The sequence below is a fragment of the Dicentrarchus labrax genome, unplaced genomic scaffold, assembly GCF_905237075.1.
Source record: "Dicentrarchus labrax unplaced genomic scaffold, dlabrax2021, whole genome shotgun sequence".
NCBI classification, from domain to species: domain Eukaryota; kingdom Metazoa; phylum Chordata; class Actinopteri; family Moronidae; genus Dicentrarchus; species Dicentrarchus labrax.
The window spans coordinates 10,075,501-10,096,285 of record NW_026136718.1 but is presented as its reverse complement, the minus strand read 5'-3'; the positions used below and the strand labels follow the sequence as shown (position 1 = coordinate 10,096,285).

Genomic DNA, 20,785 nt, shown 5'->3' with positions numbered 1-20,785 from the left:
ATCCGTTAATATGAGAAAATCCATTCCTCATCAATTTAATGCTTGATACATTTTGATTTAATTGATTAGTAATTTATTTTTTTATATCAAGATGATTTCATCACATAGTGATTTTTAGGATTTTAGTATGTTTTGTTTTGTTTTTGTTTTTTCTTGTAACCTATAGGGCCTATAGGGCCACGTGCTGTAGCCAAAGCACCTTTTAACACATTTAACTACATTTTAAATATTAATATATAATATAATATAAATTATAATATTTGGCTACTCTTTTGTCCACTGCTGTGATAGTTAAATGTTGTTTCTTAACATCAGTTAGCCTTCTGTCTTTGCAGTGAGATTTCTGTACCTCCCATGAGATCGTCACTGCCCTGCTCTGTATGGGAGGGTGTGTGTGTGTGTGTGTGTGTGTGTGTGTGCGTGTGTGTGTGTGTGCGCGTGTGCGTGTGTGTGTGTGTGTGTGTGTGTGTGTGTGTAGCCTGCTGAACGCCACGCTGCAGTCTTCTTTTACTTCATGTGTGATGGAGGCTCTTGATGGTGCTCCAGCAGGATAAGAAGTGAGCATCAAGTGGATCTGTAGTTGACAACAGATGAGTCGCAACAGGCAGCAGCAGCAGAAGCAGAGAGATCCGTGTGTGACAAGACTTCAACACAGACGAGCAGGATGATTTCCTGTCCCGATTATGGATTTAATTCGTTATCATAATTTTGAATTACTTGCATGGACATTTCTCGTCTTACCACTGGTTGTGATAGATGGTAAGTGAGTGCTTTTCCCTCGTGGCTATGAGTTTAGTTTCTAATGAATGCTTGTTTAATGTCATGCTGTGGCTATATCATCATCATATATTTCTTATAGTTAACTAATAATCAGTGCCATTTGTAACAGTAAGGTCACTGGGCTTTTTTTGTATTTCAACACCAACAAAACTGGAGTTGGTGATACAAAACATGCTTGTTTTATTCACACTTTTCTTGTAAAAGTTTCCTTAAACCTTGAAATGAAGCCGAGTAGTGTAGAAATTGTGCGTATTTTGAATTTGACTCTAGTAATTGGCTTGCATTTTACCCAGTCCATGCTTGGAATATCAATTAAGACTGTGAGATGACATCATTGCCTATAATGATGCCTACACATTTTCTAAGGACTGAAAGATGGTAAAAAGAGATCTAACAATGGGGGGCTGCGTAGTGACCCAGGAGGGGGTGTTAGGATTGGGGGGTTGTGTGTGTGTAATGTGACAAAAGGAAGAAGGCACTATATTCTAGTCTACACAAAACACATAATAATCACACATCTTCTTATCACCACTGAAACAAACACACAGATACAGTGGCAACATGCATCAGTCCGGAGGAGATGTCAGGTGACCCACATGTGCCATTTGAGGGCCTCCAGATAGGACCAAACAAAGACCCTCAGAAGGAATTTGCATATGAAAAAAGCCTTACATGCTGTGGGAGGGGATGTGTGGTTGGCTGGAGCTTTGTCTCAAATAAGCAACAGGCAATGGCTCTGAATCCTCTGAACTCCCTGCCTGAAAGACCAAGAGGATTCAGTAGAGCAAATCTTACAAACAGACACCACGTGTCCCAGTTTCCTAAAAAGAAAAAAAACACTGGATACTCGTAGGCAATTATTCATGGTTACAAGCTTTTAAGTCTGTCTCTGTGTTTTTCAAGACATTATATATATTAAACACTGCTACAACATGCTCCTCTAATCTGGTCTGAATTTACAAGCTGATCCTCAATGTAATATAAGCATATGGTCTCATGATCTCCATCACACCCCGGGGACACTCGGCCCATACCAGTCCAAGTCTAGACACATATAAGCTGCTCCTGGAGAACTCTGCCAACTGTCTATGAAACTGATTGACCTCCACCAATGACATAAGATTGTTGCCTGAGTTGGTGAAGATGGAGCAGCACGTGTAATTGCACTCCTTTATAGTCCACACTCAGCCTGATTGTGCTCTTCAAGCATGATTACTGTGCACGATTATCATATGTGAGGAATATTATTGGAATATCTCTATGGCTACATTTGTGCCCCCTGGCCTCATAATGATGCAGAATCCATCTTGTACCCATCATGCAAAACACACGTACACGCTTTCAAGTATCTTCCCGTCCATCCAATATCCATAAATTGCTTTCAAGACTTTTAGAAAACTGTCTCAGCCTGATTATCATCTAATAGAAGCAACACTTGTTCCGCTGATTTGAAGCCTCCTCCTTGTGGCATCACGCCTCTGTGTCTCCTTATGCACATTCCATGGATTACCAGGATCATTGCCTCTGAGCTGGTCCCATTCGTTCTGCCTGGAGTATGGCAATTTTGAGATGCCTCAGTGGTAGCTATTTGTCTTTGATGTTTTTGTGCATGTGTATGAGCTGTGGGAGGCAAATCTCAGGGTTGACATGATGTATGATTTGAGAGTCAGGAAGAGTGAAGAAATACGCAATGCATCATCATCGGGTTGAGGCTCTTGAGATGTTTGGTTTTCTGAAAAAAAAAATCTCAACTCGTGGGTACACCTTTACAAAATGCTCAAACCTACAGAACGTTGTTTTGAGTTCTAAGATATAGTATATACAGTGTTATGATAGTATGTGATATTTGAAAATATGTGACCAGAATGTTTACTTGTCATTTGAAAAATAAAACAATTACAACATGGGATTGAATATTTTCCTAGTGTTAATATGAAATAACTTGTGTAAAGTTAAAGTGAATTATTGGAACACCCAGATGTAATATTGTCATACTGTTTGGATGTTGTTGGATGTCAAAAAAGGGGGAGGTTTAAGGAGTTCAAGGACACAAAGTTATCCTAAACATGCAGTTGCTTTTTGAGATTTGAGAAATTAGCTGTCAAGATGATAGAGAATACCATTCTTTATACATCCAACTTCCAACATATATACGATATATTAAGGTTTGGAATAGCCCTTTCCTGGAAATCAACAGAATGTTATAAAGCTAGATACAATTAACAGACACGTCTATTTTTACAAGCTAAATTACCTGGAGTCTGCATTTAAAGTAAAGTTGCAAATTCTTCTTTAAAGTGTGGAAATTGTGGGCCTAAAACACATTCCTATTTGTATTAATATAAAAATATATGGTGCATTGATGCTATGATACAGTATATAAATTTTTTTGCAAAAATTTTTTTGAATTAAATGTAGTTTAACTTGAATGAGGTTAACATGAACAATTCTCTACATCATATTTATTAGTCTAGGCTAAAAAACAAAGTGATTAGGTCATAGACAGTTTAAGAATTATTGCTTTTCATTGTTGTTCCTGAGAATGAAGTGCTTCTCCTCTAATTTGTATGTATAGCAAGTGTTGACTGAAATGAGACCTAAAGCCAGAACTCTGGCAGAGTGGCAGTAATGTCCCGCTGATTAAAACACACCATTAAGTGTAAAGGAGTAAATGCCTCAAATGTTCGGTCGGATGCAGTCACCATGGAAATAGATTGAATGCTTAAGCCAAACAGTGGAATTGGTTACCATGGCAGCCAGCCATGACGCCTTGAGAGGCCCTTAAATTTGAAGTCCTTGTGCCGACAACTGCTAGACAGAGGGGTTTTATCAAACATAAATTGAGATAAAAGAGCTTCATGCCAGGCATGATTAGACTAAAATAGTAAACGAGAGCATGTTTACTCACATTGGTGCAAAGTTTTTTCTGTTTACCAGTTTATGAAGACTTTCCTAATCTAAATCTTACAACCAGAGGTTATAAAGTACATTTTATCATAAGTCACACATGCAGTTTTATTGGAAAAAAACGTTTGTTTTGCTTCAAGACTCAGAAAACAATGAAATATGAAAAGTAACATATTGCAAATATCTTTTATCAGAAAGAATATATATCCTGGTTTTGTTGGTTTATTACATCCTCAGAAGCAAGAATAATCTGTGATATTAATATTTCAAAATGTGATGTGCTCACAGGTGCATCCACTGACAGGCTGCCCTCACCAGTAGACCAGTGTTCTCCAAACCCGTGCCAAAACAGGGCGATATGCAGAATACGCGGGGACGGCTACTCGTGCTTCTGCGTGCCGGGGTTCCAGGGTGCTCACTGTCAGATTGATGTGAATGAGTGTGTGTCGCAGCCCTGCAAGAACGGAGCTACCTGTGTGGACAGAGTGGGCAGGTTCTCCTGTCTGTGTTCTCCTGGGTTCACTGGTGAGTGGGAATAACAGTGCCGGGTCTCCCAGTCCTCCATGTTTCCCAAAGCTCTCTGTGTCATACTAAATCTTATGGCATCCTGTGCTCTGTCAAATCTGTGACTCTGTTGGCCAAGTTATTATTTTAAAGAAATCTGGAGTAGTAAAGGGTAACTCTGAAAACAAAAAACCTCAACCGACTAGAAATAATGTAATGATTCATTCAGTCCCTTATTGGGGTATAATGTTTCATAATAAGTTTATGCCTTGCATCATGTCTGTAACTTATACTTTATTTTATCTTGTGTTATGTTTCAAATCTTCTTAATAAAGAATAGAGGAACTAGCTGAACCCCAATGAATTAATCCACTGAAAGAATCCTAAAAGTATTTTGACACTTCATATGGTTCATATGCCTTAAAACTATGTCTTGTTAGTTGTATTCATTCATGTTAAACTTTCATTCCTTATCCTCTTTTTCCCACATTGCATGAGGGTAATATCACTATAAGGGTACATTTATGAGATATGTTGCACACAGTGTACTGTTTTTGGAATTGCAAACCACTGCCGAGGCCTTGTTGTGAGATAAAAGCTCAGTCCAAACATGATCACAGCCGGTACACATAAAAGCTTTGTTCATTTTTGCCCCCTGCCCTCAGTCTATGTAGCAGGCCCACTCGCCTTCTGACATCTGTACTGCTTTGATGTTCACAGGGGCCACTTGTGAGGTCCAGATTGATGAGTGTCAATCACAGCCATGTCTCAATGGTGGCAGTTGCCATGACTACGTTGGTGGCTTCACTTGCACCTGCCTGTCCGGTTTCCAAGGACACCGCTGCGAAATCAACATTGATGAGTGCCAAGAGCAGCCATGCCAAAATGGGGCTCTGTGTATAGATGGGGTGAATGAGTAAGTAGCCCAGCAGCAGTTGCTGAAAAGAAGAAATCGTACATAGCTCTTGCCAAGTTTAGAAAATAAAAATGTTTTGTACAGTACACATAATGTGGAAATTATGTAAATAATTTACGTGATTTCTGAATCCTTGATTGTCCCAGCTACAGCTGTGACTGCTCTCACACAGCCTTCACTGGCAGACACTGTGAAACACCACTACCCCAATGCCACTCTGAACCCTGCTTCAACAGCGCCATCTGTGAGGACAACCATGGTAACTACACCTGTGAATGCTGGCCAGGTACATGAAGCACTTTCTTGCTCAGTTAAAAGGGAAAATACTGCATTTCTGAGTGAGAGGTTTTGGAGTTTTTAAATAGGAGTTTGAAAGGTCAAGAGACACATGTACTATATAGCAACCAGGGAAGAGATACAGACAGACATTTATAAGAATGTATGATGGGAGAAACAAAATCAGAACTTTGACTCTATTACTTAATCTAGGATATCATATGTTTGCAATCCTATACATTATTCCAACCAGAAACACTATCTGCTTCCTCATTCCAGGGTTTGAGGGGCGTCAGTGTGAGATTGACATCAATGAGTGCAGCAGCAACCCCTGCATGCATGGAGGCCGCTGCATTGAGAGATCGTGGCAGGCCATGTATGGCAGCGAGCCTCTGCTGCCTTTACTCTATGACCAGCAGCATGCTGCAGGCTACATCTGCAGCTGTCCTCGAGGAACAACAGGTAATTTATTCTGATCAACCAAGTGGAATTCATTATGTCTTACACAGGTCGTTTCCAGTACACTCTGCAGGATGTAGGGACCTGTGTTGTCCAGTGTGACATGCCTTCAAAAATAACCAAAATTATGTTGTGTCATAATGAGATCATAACAGTATAGTGAGATGAGAGAAGGCACTATCTGTTGAATTTGACATTTTCTAATTTTAGCACCCCCCAGTGGTAGTATAAAATATATATTTTTGAAGACATGAAAGATGCAAAACTCACACAGTACTTACATGGCATAGCTTTAATTTGGGTTTCATTGTAATGCTATGATCTTTTCCCTGTTAAAGATATGTAATGCTTGAGTGAGAAGGCTGAGGAACAACCGGCACAATTAATCAATTTAAAATGACCTAAATTAGTAGTTGGGTCTTGGAAATTTGGTCTGCAGGTAATATAATTGATAATGCTCCATATAATAACATTCACATATTCATAGTGCATTGCTGGTGCATTGATGTCAAGAAAAAAACTTTGCACTGTGACAGGGATGTTACATTAAATTACAGTTTTCAGTTACAAGAGCAGATAATTCTAGTTTTCCAGTTTACACAAGACTTGATCTAGCAATATACTGAGGGTAAGATTGTGAGCCGTTGCCTGCTGAGAGTTGTGTTCTAAAAACTGACTCTCTGCCAGTCGCAGTGGCACTGACTCAGTAAGGTGGCCAAATAGCATTAGTTTAATCCCCAGGATCTGGCTTTGCCGGTCTCCTGACTGGAGCTACTCAGCCCTACGCAATTGTGGTGAAGTAGACAAGGAGCAGACCTCCACTGGGATGGCCTGTACACACACAAACTAATATGGTGCAGTTAGACAAGTTTGGGGCTATTCTGGGGGGAAAAGTGACGGCATGATGTGGACACCTGCACCCTGGATTTTGGGGATTCTGTTGCTTGGAACAGGTAACATCAGAAGACATTTTTATATACGTAGATGCTTAGTAAAGGTATTACATAATGGGTATTTCATTCCTGTGTTCTTTTATCTTTTCTTCCTACCAATATAAAACACATAATAATAATAATAATAATAATAATAATAATAATAATAATAATAATAATAATAATGATAATAGTGCATTGAAGAAAAAATCCACCTGTTGTTACAGTATTTTATACAGTGTGCTGTGTTGTACTAAACCGTAAGAAAATGTAATACTAAGTAATAAATCGTAATTATTTTGCTCCATATGACAAAATACCTACTCATTGCATTCATTTTAGATTTGTCTACAGTACAAATTTCAAATGTTAATAACATCTATAGCATAACAACACAAACAGTACGAACAAAAATTTCTGGAGACAAATACAAATAGACAAACAATGTTGTAGAGAGTAAAACACACTGCCTGCATAGAGAACTTTGATTCATACTTCACAGTTTGTAGCTAACTTGGACACATAAAAACAAGCTTTGACTCACTATGGAGGAAAATGGGAGAAAATGTCCAATGTTTTCATTGCTTGCCATCATTATGTAACATGCCCACATAATAACCAAGTACAAGTGTATGAATTGTTTGTAGTAAACAAATAGCAGCAGAGACATCTATTGCTTACAAGACCACTGAACAAGTTATAATGACAATAATTCCCTCTTCCCTTAGCAGAATAATTCAGATCAGGCCACAATACATAATTTACACCTGCAATCATGTTTTAATTACAGTAGAAACAACATTTAAGAGAGTTTCTGTCTACTCTGGCTAGAAAAATATGAGTTACGTGATTTTATTGTATTCTTCTGCAAACAGGTTCCCTCTGCCAGGAGGTGATAAACCAGTGTGACCCCAGTCCCTGCCAGAATGACGGCAGGTGTGAGAGTCGTGTTGGAGGCTATATTTGCCACTGCCTCAAGCAGAGTCGTAATGGCTTCCTCTATGGAGGTGTAAATTGTGATTTGAGGCTAGTGGGCTGTGAAGGACATGAATGCCAGAACCAGGGCTCCTGCTCTCCTTTCCTGTTGGATGGGACTCACGGATACACCTGTTCCTGCTCGCCTGGGTACACAGGACCCCTCTGTAAGACCCCCACCACCTTCTCCTTTGAACGCAGAGGCTACCTGCTGCTGCAGAGTCCCCTGGTAGATGCGGAGGTGTCCTGCAACATCACCCTCAGCTTCAAGACTGATCTGGCCAGAGCGGTGCTGTTCCAGCGGAACAGCAGGGGGCTGCTGCTGAGCCTGGAGCTGGACGAAGGGAAGCTTCGCCTCACACTGAGGAAGGAGGCCTCGCCTGATGCCGAAGCTGAAAGCCCCAGCCAGGTCCTGGAGCTTCCACACAATGTCACAGATGGAGAGTGGCATTCTGTGGAGGCTATGCTTGGAAACTGGGTGCTCAGTCTGAAACTCTTAGATGATGCTGGGAGCTGTGGGAGCCAGTCATGCCACGAGGTGGCCCAGATTCAAAGCACCGTGGCTGGGCTGGCGTCCCCTCCTCAGAACACTTTCATTGGAGGAGTGCTTCAGGACTCAAATAGCCCCCGTGAGGACTCTCCACTTCCAGCATTCATTGGCTGTATGCGTGATGTGTTTGTGGACTGGCAGCTGGTCGTCCCTGAGGAATGGCTGAGCGACTCTGCTGTTAATGTGTCCCCTGGCTGCAGCCACAGGGACCGCTGCCTGGATGTGCCTTGCCAAAACAGAGGACAGTGTGTCAACCTGTGGCAGAGCTACCAGTGCCGATGTCCAAGGCCTTATGAGGGGCAGGACTGTGAGGAGGGTATGTTTACAGCTGTGAACTAATAGGTTCCAACAGGTGGAGAAATAAGACAGTCAAATAACAGCAACACAGTGTAAAAAGTCTACTACTCTTATCAAACTTGGAAACGAATCAAACTTTGGATATCTAATCACCATAACCAGACATTAAGCTTTAAGCTAACCTGATTAATTGAGATCGAAGGAGAGAACTAGGTCGTTCTCACCAAATTTCTTAAGTAGGTAATTACACAACACCCTTTGTTGATGTGTAACAGAAGATAAGGAAGGAGAGATGGGGAGAATCAAAAGCCACAGTAAAGGACAGAGGCACAGATCCTCTTATCTGACGCACTGGATTAAGGTTATAAGGGATTCTATTTTGGAAATACACAGAACATGCAAGCAAATGTCACACCATTCAGTAGACTATTGAATACTGTGATAAATACATCAGAAACTAAATGATAAATCAAGTGAAAAAGTTGTAGTTTGAATTTTCCACTCACTAAAAATATTGAATAGTTTTGATTTTCCACCAAGAATATTTATAGCCTCTTGAGTCTATCAAAGCAGATTACTGAAAAGAGATTCTGATTGGATATTGGTGCACACATTAACTCACACACAAAGGCATAGACTCGACATATGAACACACATACACGTTGAGAGCTTTAAGGCCTTTCATACACTGTATGTCCTTTGTGTGTTCTCAATGTCCTGCATGCCTTATAAGATGACAAACCCACAGTGGAAAGTGCTGACAGTGAACACAACATACAGAACATGAGGGCTGGTGGCTGCTTAAATTTCGTCTGGGGACCTCAACATAAACTGCTTGAATCTCTTTTCCTCTATTTAGTTAATTCTGCAAAAACGTAGTAAATGTTTAGTTTTAGTGCTAAGCACAGATGAAAAGAAAATCATTTTACATCCCTGTGGTGAAGCTAAAATTGAATAAATACTATTAAAAAGAAGTCTGATAGATTTTGGAGTGTAAGCTGTTTTTGTACTTTGTGACTACTGACATTAGCTTACATGCACTCCAGCTCTCTGTATGACTTTTGGTCAATACAATGCGGCCAACATTTAATTGTCTCATCTTGTTCACTTTTTTCCCCTTTTTGCAGAACATGTGACTGCACGCTTTGGGAGCGAGGACTCTCAGAGTTATGCAACGTTCACTGTCACAGATGATCTGGGTCATGACCTCTACATCTCGCTCTTCCTGCGTACACGGAGGCAAAATGGACTCCTCCTGGCGCTTGCCAACAGCAGCAGCCAGTACCTGCACATGTGGCTGGAGGACGGCAAGGTCACGGTTCAGCTCAATAACTACGACAGCCTGAAGGCGGAGAGTGCGATTGATGATGGAGAAGTTCACTTTGTGAGTGTAGAGATGGTGAAGGACCGTATGACACTGTACATAGCAGCTCAGAAACAGGGTGATGTGGAAGTCACAACAGTCAGTGTCCAAGCAGGAGATACCGTGCATGTGGGAGGTCTGTTGGAGAGTAGGAGGACTTCAATGTTTGGTGGATATTTTAAAGGCTGTATCCAGGACCTGAGGATCAATGACAGGAGGCTGCTGTTCTTTGGGTTGGACGCCTCAGTGACATCTTATCCTCTGGAGCTCATGGAAAATGTGACTGCTGGATGCTCTGGGGACAACGCCTGCAGTGTGAGTAAAAGCTTTTTTCACAAAGTTCTCTTTCATTGATATTTGTTAATTAATGTTTTTATTTTCCTAAAATAAAAAGCTTATAATGAGACCTCTGACCAGTATACGTTTCATATTTAGAAAAGAAAAATCTGACATTATGTAGCATTTGGTAAAAGTAAGTCCCTGTATCAATTTCTCATCCTCAGAGGAACCCTTGTCTAAATGGAGGCATGTGCTACTCCATGTGGGATGACTTTACTTGCACCTGCCCTCCCAAGACAGCAGGGCGGCGCTGTGAAGAGGTCAGGTGGTGTGAACTGTCACCTTGCCCTACAGACACAGAGTGCAGAATGCTGAACCAGGGATATGAATGTAAGTGGCATCCATGATTTCACCAGTTCCAAGCAGAGATGTTTTTAAGTTGTTTGAGTCTCGTCCCATTTGAAGTCCAAGTAAAGACTCAAATCTTCGATGGCAAATTGAAGATCAAGCTGCAAGTCCACGTCAAGGCCACATTCAGACCAACAATAGCATTAAAACAACACAGCATTTGATCACCTCCCTTTTAAATGTGTTACTATATATCCTTTTTCATAGCTGAGACCAAGTCCTTTCAGTGCATAGACCTAATAGTTTACCTGAAACCTTAGAGTTTACCAGTTCAAAATCTGTCTCTTCAATGTTTCAAGCCTTAAGGCAAGTCTTTAGGAGGTCAGACTCAATTTCAAGTCTACTTTGGTTATGAGAGACCTTTAGTTTAGAAAATGGTCTAGTAGTCGCATTTTACCTGACCATGGAGTAATTACATGTAATCGTTACTTAATCTCAAGTAAATCATGTAATGTAATCTGAACGTTACATTGGTAGTTACATTTAAATTAAATTACACTACTTCAATTTAAATGGTCAGGTACATTTTTAACCCATTTGATTGATTGATTTTAGATATTTTTCCAACTGCATGCTAATACTTAACAGCATCAGTAAGGTTGGGTTTCCCACAAGCACCCTTACAGTGAGCTCACTTTTGTCCCATGCATTGACAGTATATGGTCCCATGTCATTAGTGGTAAAGTTTGTTGCCTTCATCTCCTTGACATCATTTGTTAGTTACATAAACTCCCTTAAACCCGTATGGAATTGTTTACCTCTTAGAGTCACGGGTATGTATATACATTACCCAATCTTTAACCTTGTTTTTGGACCACTATGTAACATGCTTGCCTCAATCCGTCAACAGTATACTGCATGTGCTCCGTAAAGCAGGATTGGCCTGAAACCAGCTTATCCTTTTTTTGCTGGGATTAGTGTTGAATTTGCCGTGTTGCCCTTCTGTCGGGTGCGCAACCCCATGTTCAGTGATTAACTCATTGAGGATACCTGCTCCTTATGGGTATTTCCAATAAATTACCTCATCCAGTTACCTAAAAAGGATTGTAGTGTTATCAAACAGGTAGAAGCCATGCTGTAGTACTGCCTGTTGTTTTTGTAATCTTTGAATTAGAAGTCAGTGCTACTGCCTAACGCCCTTCTTGTATTCTGCTACATACCGGTAATCAAAAATGAGAAGCCAACTGACGAAGGAGCTTTAATGGTGCGACAAAGTGAGTGTGTACATGTGTTAACAAATATACACAACAGATATTTTCTCTAATCTCCCAGGCTACTCCAATGCAACCTTCCTGAATGAGAGCACTGTGTTGTCCTACCGGGGAAACGGCCACATATCCCGCAATCTAACTAACCTCTCACTAAACCTACGTACACGAAAGCATAATGCAGCTATACTCCACGCAGAGAAGGACTCAGCATTCATCACACTCTCTGTCCAGGATGGGTTCCTCTTCATGGAGCTTCAAAGCACCACTGAAGAGGACAGAGCCGAGGAGCAGGAGGGAGAGCAGGGTGTGTCTACAGTCAGTCTCAGCAGCAGGACGAGTGTTAGTGATGGTGAGTGGCACAGCGTCCACCTGTTCATGTCAGCGCCATGGGCACAAACCTCCCGGTGGACTCTGGTGCTGGATGAAGAAATAGAGGAAGCCAGCACTTCCATGCGCCAAGGAGGCAATCTGGACTTCCTCAGGCAGGGGGTGGACATCTTCTTAGGGGGCCTGGCCCCTGATGCTGGGTGGTCCCTGGCTGGTTGCCTTGGCACAGTAGAGCTGGGTGGCATTGCCCTGCCTTACCTCAGTTCCTCTGATGTGAACCTCCCACGCCTACAGGAGGAGCAGTTCATCCAGACATCACTGCATACTCCGCTCCTTGGCTGCGGTGGGGCCCCCATGTGTGAACCCAACCCCTGCCTGAATGGAGGGGAGTGCCAAGACCTCTTCAACACCTACAACTGCAGCTGTGTCCAGGGCTGGGCCGGAAGACGCTGCGACTTCTTCACTGACACCTGCGCTTCCAGTCCATGTGTTCACGGCAACTGCAGCGTGAACGGGCTGACCTACCAGTGCACCTGTGAGTTTGGCTACGCAGGTATCGACTGTGATGAGGAGGTGGATGTGTGTGAAAACCACCTGTGTGCCCATGGGGGCACCTGTCTGCACGGGCCGGACAGGTACGCCTGCCTCTGCACTGAGAACTACACTGGACCCCTCTGCAAGTAAGTCGATGTGTTTGTTGGATAAACAGAAAAGCAGGACAATAAAATAGCATAAAACAGTCACTTTCTAGTGGGGGAGGAAACAAAACAATCCCAGTATAAATATTTCATGCACTGAAGATGACTTTGTACATCAATGAACAGTTTTAAGAGCTCAGTTAGTTAGTGAACACAAAATACACAAATAAATAGCTCCAAATTGCATAAACAAGGGACTGCACAAACACAAACAAAATCCTTCACTGTAAATGTCTCCACATCTCTGCCTCTGTTCAGCATTTCAACCACGCCTGCAGCAAGCGTCTCAGAAGCTGCATTTCTATTCTAGTGTCAGCCAGAAAAGGCCTCAGTCTGCTGTGGTGTTTCACTACACAAGGCTCTCTGGTTCAGCGCCAGTTTCTTTCCCTTGTCATCTACCGTTTGCCTCGGAGAACCAGCAGGGGAACGCCTCCAACCATTTATCCTGTAAACACACAGCCTCTTGCATTTTGCCTATTTTGCACAAGGAAAACCTTTGCAAGTGTCTCGCTAAGCAAGACACCAGACAAGCTGCACATCTCCCTTTACTGGGAACATCTACGCTGCAAAGTTTTCATCAAAATGACTTCTTTTTGTTTGTGTCTCTTGTTTGTGTCTCTTTCTACCCCCCTTCCCCGTCTTTCTTTCTGTTCCTCTCCAGTGAAGGCATTGAAGAAATTCCGTGGTACATTTCTACCAGAAATGTGTAAGTTGCTCTGGTTTTTTTTCCTTTTTCTCAGGTGTTCGCTATTTGTTTCCTGTTAGATATTTGTCTCTCAAATGTCATGTACGATGTTTCCTGTTTTTTTGTTCAAATGCGTGCAACAAAATGCCAAGCAAAGCTAATATTAACGCTGCCTGTGACATTGTTTGTCTTGCACTGAGATACCCACGGTTTCAAATGAGTGACAGCTGTACTTCAAAATAATTCCCGGCATCTAAATTAAAACTTCATCAACCAAAATTGTACCCTTTACAAAATAGAAAATCCTGTGTTTTGTAACCACTGAGGGATGAATTTAAAGTTGCCAACAGATACATAATATTTTGGAACAGAGCTGCTGTGCTTCAGGCAAATAGAAGGTTATAGAGGCCAAAGAGAAATGGCTACCTTTTTAATTCCTGTACATGTGATTTCACATCCTGCTGGTGAGTAGTTGCCAGAGGTCTTTAATCTTATTATCCTGTCCCCCTCCTAAGCCTCTTTGTCTCCGCTGTGGGGAGCAGCGGGAAGCTGAACAGTACTGCTCCTGCACGACTATGTCTTCTGCTTCCGGCAGACACAAAGATGTCAAACTCTGCTGCACATGCCCTTCTGAATACCCCAAGACCTCTGATACTAAAACATAAGCAACACGTGTATTTACTTTCTTACATGTCTTACTGTCTTCTTCCAGGAGGCCTAAGCTGCCTGTTTCAGTGTGCGGTGATGACACTAGAAACTACACCTGCTTCAATGGAGGAAATTGCACTGACCGAGAGCTGTCTTGTGACTGTCCATCAGGCTTCACTGGACACCGGTAGGAAAGGAAAAGACTTGAATAAGAGATATGAGATATAAAGACAAATCATCCCCTGATTAATCAACAGAGCATAGAATCAATTCAGTCACACTTTCATTAGCTGATTGGCATCAGCTGAATCATTCATGCTACACAATCACTGGCTCATTCACCAGCTATCAGCTGAGTAACGTCCAATCAAATTCATGCAGATGCACAACATGGCCATTATATCCTGACACCTCACGATTTCTTGCTACACTTATACCAAAGCTGTTTTGTACAGCAGCTCCCTCCACCAGCCGAACCTCCTCCTCCATGTGCTATATTATTTTTAATTATTGACTAAAATTTTGTGTTTATGTATTAAAAGGGGCATTCTTTGTGGTCACCTCCTTGATAGTAAGCGTCTCTGATTAAACTGTGATTCTGTGTCTGCAGGTGTGAACAGGAGGTGGACGAGTGCAAGTCCAACCCCTGTCTGAACGGAGGCTACTGTCGCAACCTCGTCAATAGATTTGTCTGCATGTGCGACATGAGCTACGCCGGAGACACGTGCCAGACGGACGTAAGCGACATTTACTTTTATGTGGCCATGCTGCTTTGGCAGAACCTCTTCCAGCTGCTCTCATATCTCATCCTCAGGCTGGACGATGAGCCAGAAATAGACTGGGGGGGCCTAGACATGTGAACATGTGACATGTGAAATGTGAAATGTGTGCGTGCTCTTGTCTTTGGGACTGTTTGAGAAAGAGAGTGCAGAGTGGGGTTTGCACGTTTGTCGGTGCATGTGTATGGGTGATTGATCATAAAAAATGAGAAGGACCAGTGGTTTACCATACAAAGCGAAGGGGATCAGGCATTTATTACAGCACACAGCACACATTAGGGTTTTCTCTAGTTTGACGTCAGGTTAATGGTACCACAGAGCTGTTTCTGTGCCTTAAATGATACTTTGGTAATCAGAAGCACCTTATTTAATATAGTTATTTATTTTGTTTAACTACATTTATTTATTTAAATAGCCATATATCACAGATGCAATAATGTCTCACAAAACCAGCACAGAAGGTTTAGTGCTGCAACTCAAGATCATCTTTGTTACTGATTAATCTGCTGATTACCGTTTTGATTATCTGACGAATCCTTTAATCTATATAATGTGACAAAATGTTCAAAAATAACCTGCTTCAAAACTTCAAACTGCTTGTTTTGATCAACCATTACAACTTAAAGAATTTCAATATGAATCAATCTGAAACTGACTAAGTGATGAATCTAATAATCGTTTCAGCACAAAACTGCATAGGATAGTCACTGTGGTCTAAAGGGAAGGGTAGTCTACATTCAGTAAAGCACTTTTTGATGCAGTGAAGAACATTATAAAATATTTGTTATTTATAATGTCTCTCACTGAAGATATCCTGTCAGTCTTGTCTGAACTGGATTTTGGGAGCTCATACGGATGAACGTGTGAACTATCAAAAACAGTGTTGTAGTTACAAAGGCGCCTAGAGGGGCTAGAAGACGACAAGATGTCTCCCTTTGTTCTTGATGTGCGTTCAGAGCACTGTGCTCACTGACTGACTGACTGCTGTGTGCTGTTTTGTACCAAAGAAGACGTTTCTGTCTCTAAACCTTCCTGGGTGAGGCAAAAAGATATTTTAAGCCTAAATTCTTTGCAGCTCTACTTGAACGTTACCTATCAACACCCACCATGCTGTTGTGGTCAGCATATCGTAACTCTCAGAATCATTGCACTTGTGTGTTCCTCGTGAAACTACTGTGTTTATGTCTGTCTTTTAGTCTTTAGACATCATGCTGGATCATCCATGTATGACCATAACGTCTTTTTCTTCATCATATTCTGTCCTGTCTCAATATAAATCCAATCTCTGTCTTTGTTCTTGTCAAATAAAATAAATCTTATCAGCCTTTGTCTGTCTTCTGTCCTCTTTTCATCTCTCTCAACTAATTTTCCTCTTTCATCACCACACATTTGGTTTCCTTTCCAATTTCCTTTCTCCATTCTCTCCTCCAGACAAAGTGCAGCTGAAGGTTTACCGCAGTACAAATCCTTTCATTGATTTCCTAACTGTGCATCGGTGTGTCTTTGTGAGTAAAGGAGCAGACATGCCCATGTCAGGTGGCTGGCTACTGTGACACCAAACATAGACACTTAATCTTTCTTAACAAGATGTAGTGTGAGTAAATCCCAGAAAAGCCCAAGTTCATAGACACACATTATCACACACACACACACACACACACACACACACACACACACACACACACACACACACACACACACACACACAGAGCACGGGTACAGTGCTACAGTATTTGCACACCTCTGTCCATAGTGGCGGACTCAGGCTGTTTGAGGGGCATGCCACCAGTGTGCGGAAAGTTGTGATGCATTTATGGTGAAATAGCTTATTCAGGGTTAGGAGTAGCCGCCTAGAGAGCACTTTATCATGTTTTATCTGACATAGGGGCATCAAAGGGGGCATTTTTGCTGTGTTTTTTTTTTTTTAAATGGGGGCACTGAACAAGGGCTGTAGATTTTGGAAGAACATTAGGTAGGGATCTTTTAATCTTCGTTTTACAATACACGTCTTTTGACAATGAATACAGCCATGGTAACACAACATCATAGTGTCCCAGCAATGCGTGACCTCCTCTCATTTTTATGAGTGACTCTCGCAAACGTGTTCATATATTTCTAACATACTCTCCATCTATTTTTAAATATCTGGAGAAGATGTACTTTTCGGTAATCTGAGGATGAGATTAATGTGGCTGTTACAGCTTCTATCTTTATCACTTTTATCTATATATTGGGCAATTCTGTTTGGTCCACCTATACGCATGTTCTTGGTGACTCTTTTCCAAAATGGGCAGACAAATTTACATCCCTCCATTTTAATCTTCTGACTGTTGTTATAAGAGACCCAAAACTGGGAACAAATCCCTGCAGCCATGTTCCAACATCTTGTAGAAAGCCTTCCCAGAAGAGTGGAGTCTGTTACGGGAGCAGATTTACACTTTTTGATTGAAATGTTCAACAATCACAATTGGGTGTCCACATACTTTTGCCCATGTAGTCAATATGCAGTAGCACTCCTCTCTTGTAAAGCTACCTCCTCCCTTCCATCTCGTATTTTTCAAGTCTGTGTGTACGTGTGTGTGTGTGTGTGTGTGTGTGTGTGTGTGTGTCCTTTGCAAGCACAGGTAGCCATAATGGTGAGGAGAGAGGGGGAGGAAATGGGAAGCAGTTTTTCAGTGTCGGCACTGATGTGGCCATCCTTTGAGAGCGAGAGAAGCAGAGAGGGAGAAATGTGCTTCGCCAGCGAAAAAACAGCATCTGGCGCTGAAGTGCAGTTTCAGCAGAGAGCTGGTGGCATTCACAGAAGTTCGGTCTGCTTCACAGAAACGTATGAGGGCAGCTTATCTGGCAGGCACCACACACACACACACACACACACACACACACACACACACACACACACACACACACACACACACACATACATACACACAGAGCAGGTTGATAGTGCTGACAGCAGGGAAGCATTGCTGCTGTCTCTCTGTGTGTAGCTGCTCTGCTGAGGCTTCAGGGTGGCCTTGCTGTGTACCTTAGAGACTGGTTAGTTAGACATCTCTGTGTCTGTGTGTGTGGCAGTCGGTGACTGATGGCGGGTCCTGGCTGCAGGCTGCTCCGGCTCGCTTGTGTCACACTCGCTATGACAGCCAACTGTGCTGCAGTGACAGGTAAGCACTTTCCAGGAGTCAACAAAGAACCTGTAGCGAGGGAAAGAAAGTGTAATGTCTACAGCGTCGAGCATGAGTGCATAAGTTATTTTTTGCCTCAGGATATGGATGGTTGTATTTTTATTAGAATTATGTTTCCCTGTTGATTGCTCAGTGCAAAGTTTGCTGACTTCTGAGATTTTTTTTTCATAGTCTTCTGTAACCTGACAAGTTCAGTAAGAGGCTTTAGTTATGAAGAAGTGTCAGCCAAAATTTTAAGTGTAATGGAATGATACTTACAGCTGTTGTGCTGTTGTAGCAGCCACTCAGAGTGTCACGACAATCACGGCAACAAGAACTACTGATGTAAGTGCATCTTCAGCTGCTGGTTAATGAACAATCATTCACCTGCTGCACTGGAAGCTTTGATTTGCCTTGATTCACTGGGTTTGACATGTGAGGTCATAAATCTATGTGTTTGCATGAAGGGTAATTGTGTTTCTGGTTGGTAGTGAAGCCGCTTGTGTGTGTTTGGTGTGTGATGATCAAAGGGCCACAGGGTTGTAAGAAAGGAAATGAATCTTAACAGGTTTCATTAGTCATTAAAACGCTTTCAGACACTTAATGTAAAGCAGGTTTTCTTCCTGTTAGAAAAGAATCGTGTGTGTGGCTGCATGAGCTGTTTTTGGTGTTTCTGGTGGTGTTTGCTGTGTATGTGCAAATGGGATCATCAGGCAGAATCTTGCGTGTGTGTGTGTGTGTGTGTGTGTGTGTGTGTGTGTGTGTGATCCTCCACAGACGGAGCGTGCTCCATACAGCTCGCGGGTGGCTGCCGTGCTGGCACCGTGTCTGGTTGGCTTGGCGATAGTGGTGACGCTGGGGCTGGCGCTGGCCGTAGCCAAACTGCGAGAGAGGCGGCAGACGGAGGGAGGTTTCAGTCCACGGCAACTTGAGGCTCCTGGTGGTCGCAACCCACCTGCTGAGCTGGGAAACACATCCATCAGCACTTTGGCAGCGCGTGTTGAGCGCCTGGTGTAGTGAGGAGAGGAGAAGTGTGTGTGAGTGAGAGAAACAGTGTGTGAGAGGGACAGAAATAAACAACGTATCCAGTGTACGAGCTTTTTTAAACCATCACATGTCCACTAAGCTTCTATTATCTGATTCTGTCTCTTTTTCCCACAGTTGACCGCTGAGGGTTTGACCTCTGACCTTTTGCTGTCCGTCAGTCTGGTGTCGGTTATCCTGCTGCTGGTTCTCATCCTCACCTCCGTCGGCCTGGTGGTGGCGCTAAATCGGCGCGCCACACATGGCACCTACAGTCCCAGCCGACAGGAGAAGGAGGGATCACGGGTTGAGATGTGGAGTATCACCCAGCCGCCACCTATGGAGAGACTTATATGAGATGCAGGCGGACACTGTGTTTACATGCAGGAGGGGGATGTTGTTATTGTAGCAATAAAGGAGCGAATGCCAGAAATACGCCTGATAACAGATACATAACTTGGACTGAAGCATTGTGAGTGAAGAGACTGCTGAACTCTGTAGAAGAATATCTGCAGCCTGCATGTAAACACAGTCTTCCCCTCACAGTAGCTCCGCTTTAAATTACAGCTGTCGCTTTTCATTTGCATATGCACATGCTGTATGAGCTCTTGTGACACCCTTTTTGTATAATTGCATATCCCAGTGCTCCATCCATCTTCCTGCAATGTTTTGCACCTGGCTTCAGCATCCAGCAGTGCATCCGTCTAAATTTAAAAGATTTGAGTTCAGAATGTATCGAGTCTGTCACATCTTTGTGTCTGATCCATATTATTAGGATTGATGGACCAGTGAGCAATCAGTAAGTAGTAAAACTGATCAGTATTTGGGACACATTGTCTTAAAGCATCATCTGGAAACAGATAAATCCGTACAAAGCTCAGTCGTTTCCTGAAACAGCAGGGCAGTGTAGTTTTTAGCAAACATGACTCAAACAGCAGTATGTAGTGCATTTATTGGGGACTATTTTCAGAGGTGGATTAGTACACATTTGGTAAGTATTTACAGCAGCAGTGTTTGTGGGATTGTTTCAAATAAACCAGAATCATTGTAGGGTAGAAACATGTCAAGTCAAGTGTCAGTTTTGGATTCACAGACAATACTTATAACAGGATCAATTCATTGTTGTTGTTTTTATCTTTTAATGGGATTTGTTGACAATAAGACTCATCATTTCAATTGCTGAAGAATGGAGTTTCAGCAATTTAATTGTATTTATTACAGGAAAATGCCTTTCAAATTCTTTGTGTGTTGTCTACACGTTGAGTGTTGCTGCAAGTATTGATTTATTTTTCATTTTCAGTGAACATTCCCACTGGACTTTCCATACTGTAGCTCCTTACTGACAGAATAATGTCCTCTAAGAGTCAGGTTTCAAGTTGCACTAGTAAAGAATAGTTTTAGTTTCTTCTAAGTTGACTTATATGCTGTTAGAAACAAGAACTGTCTATTGAATGTGGTGTAATTTCAAGTGTATATACTGTGATGATGATTTTGTTTTTTGTTTATTGCTGTGAACTTTATTGCTACCTTCACTTGTTAGCAATTGTACATAGAGAATGTGCTGGTTCATTAAAGTGATTTATTTGTGTTAACTTTTTTGTCAA

General features: G+C 42.1%; 1 protein-coding gene across 5 annotated transcripts; it reads left to right on the top strand.

The window, feature by feature from the left end:
• The first annotated feature begins 501 nt into the window (after positions 1–501).
• Positions 502–20,773, top strand: crb1 (crumbs cell polarity complex component 1). 5 transcript variants are annotated; one of them, XR_007880606.1, is made up of 16 exons: positions 502–759; positions 3,976–4,212; positions 4,912–5,107; positions 5,254–5,393; positions 5,663–5,845; positions 7,650–8,615; positions 9,724–10,274; positions 10,463–10,628; positions 11,919–12,864; positions 13,544–13,588; positions 14,280–14,402; positions 14,826–14,952; positions 17,619–18,158; positions 18,457–18,503; positions 18,936–19,195; positions 19,320–19,413. XR_007880606.1 is itself a non-coding variant. In XM_051377373.1 (13 exons), the coding sequence occupies exons 1-13, from the start codon at positions 684–686 to the stop codon at positions 19,536–19,538; spliced, it is 3,975 nt and encodes a 1,324-aa protein (XP_051233333.1). In that variant the 5' UTR covers positions 504–683; the 3' UTR covers positions 19,539–20,773. The 5 variants fall into 5 exon arrangements, 1 of the variants encoding a protein (XP_051233333.1); XR_007880607.1 differs by lacking the exon at positions 18,457–18,503; XR_007880608.1 differs by lacking the exons at positions 18,457–18,503; positions 18,936–19,195 and having other exon boundaries at positions 19,320–19,410.
• The last annotated feature ends 12 nt before the right edge of the window (positions 20,774–20,785 follow it).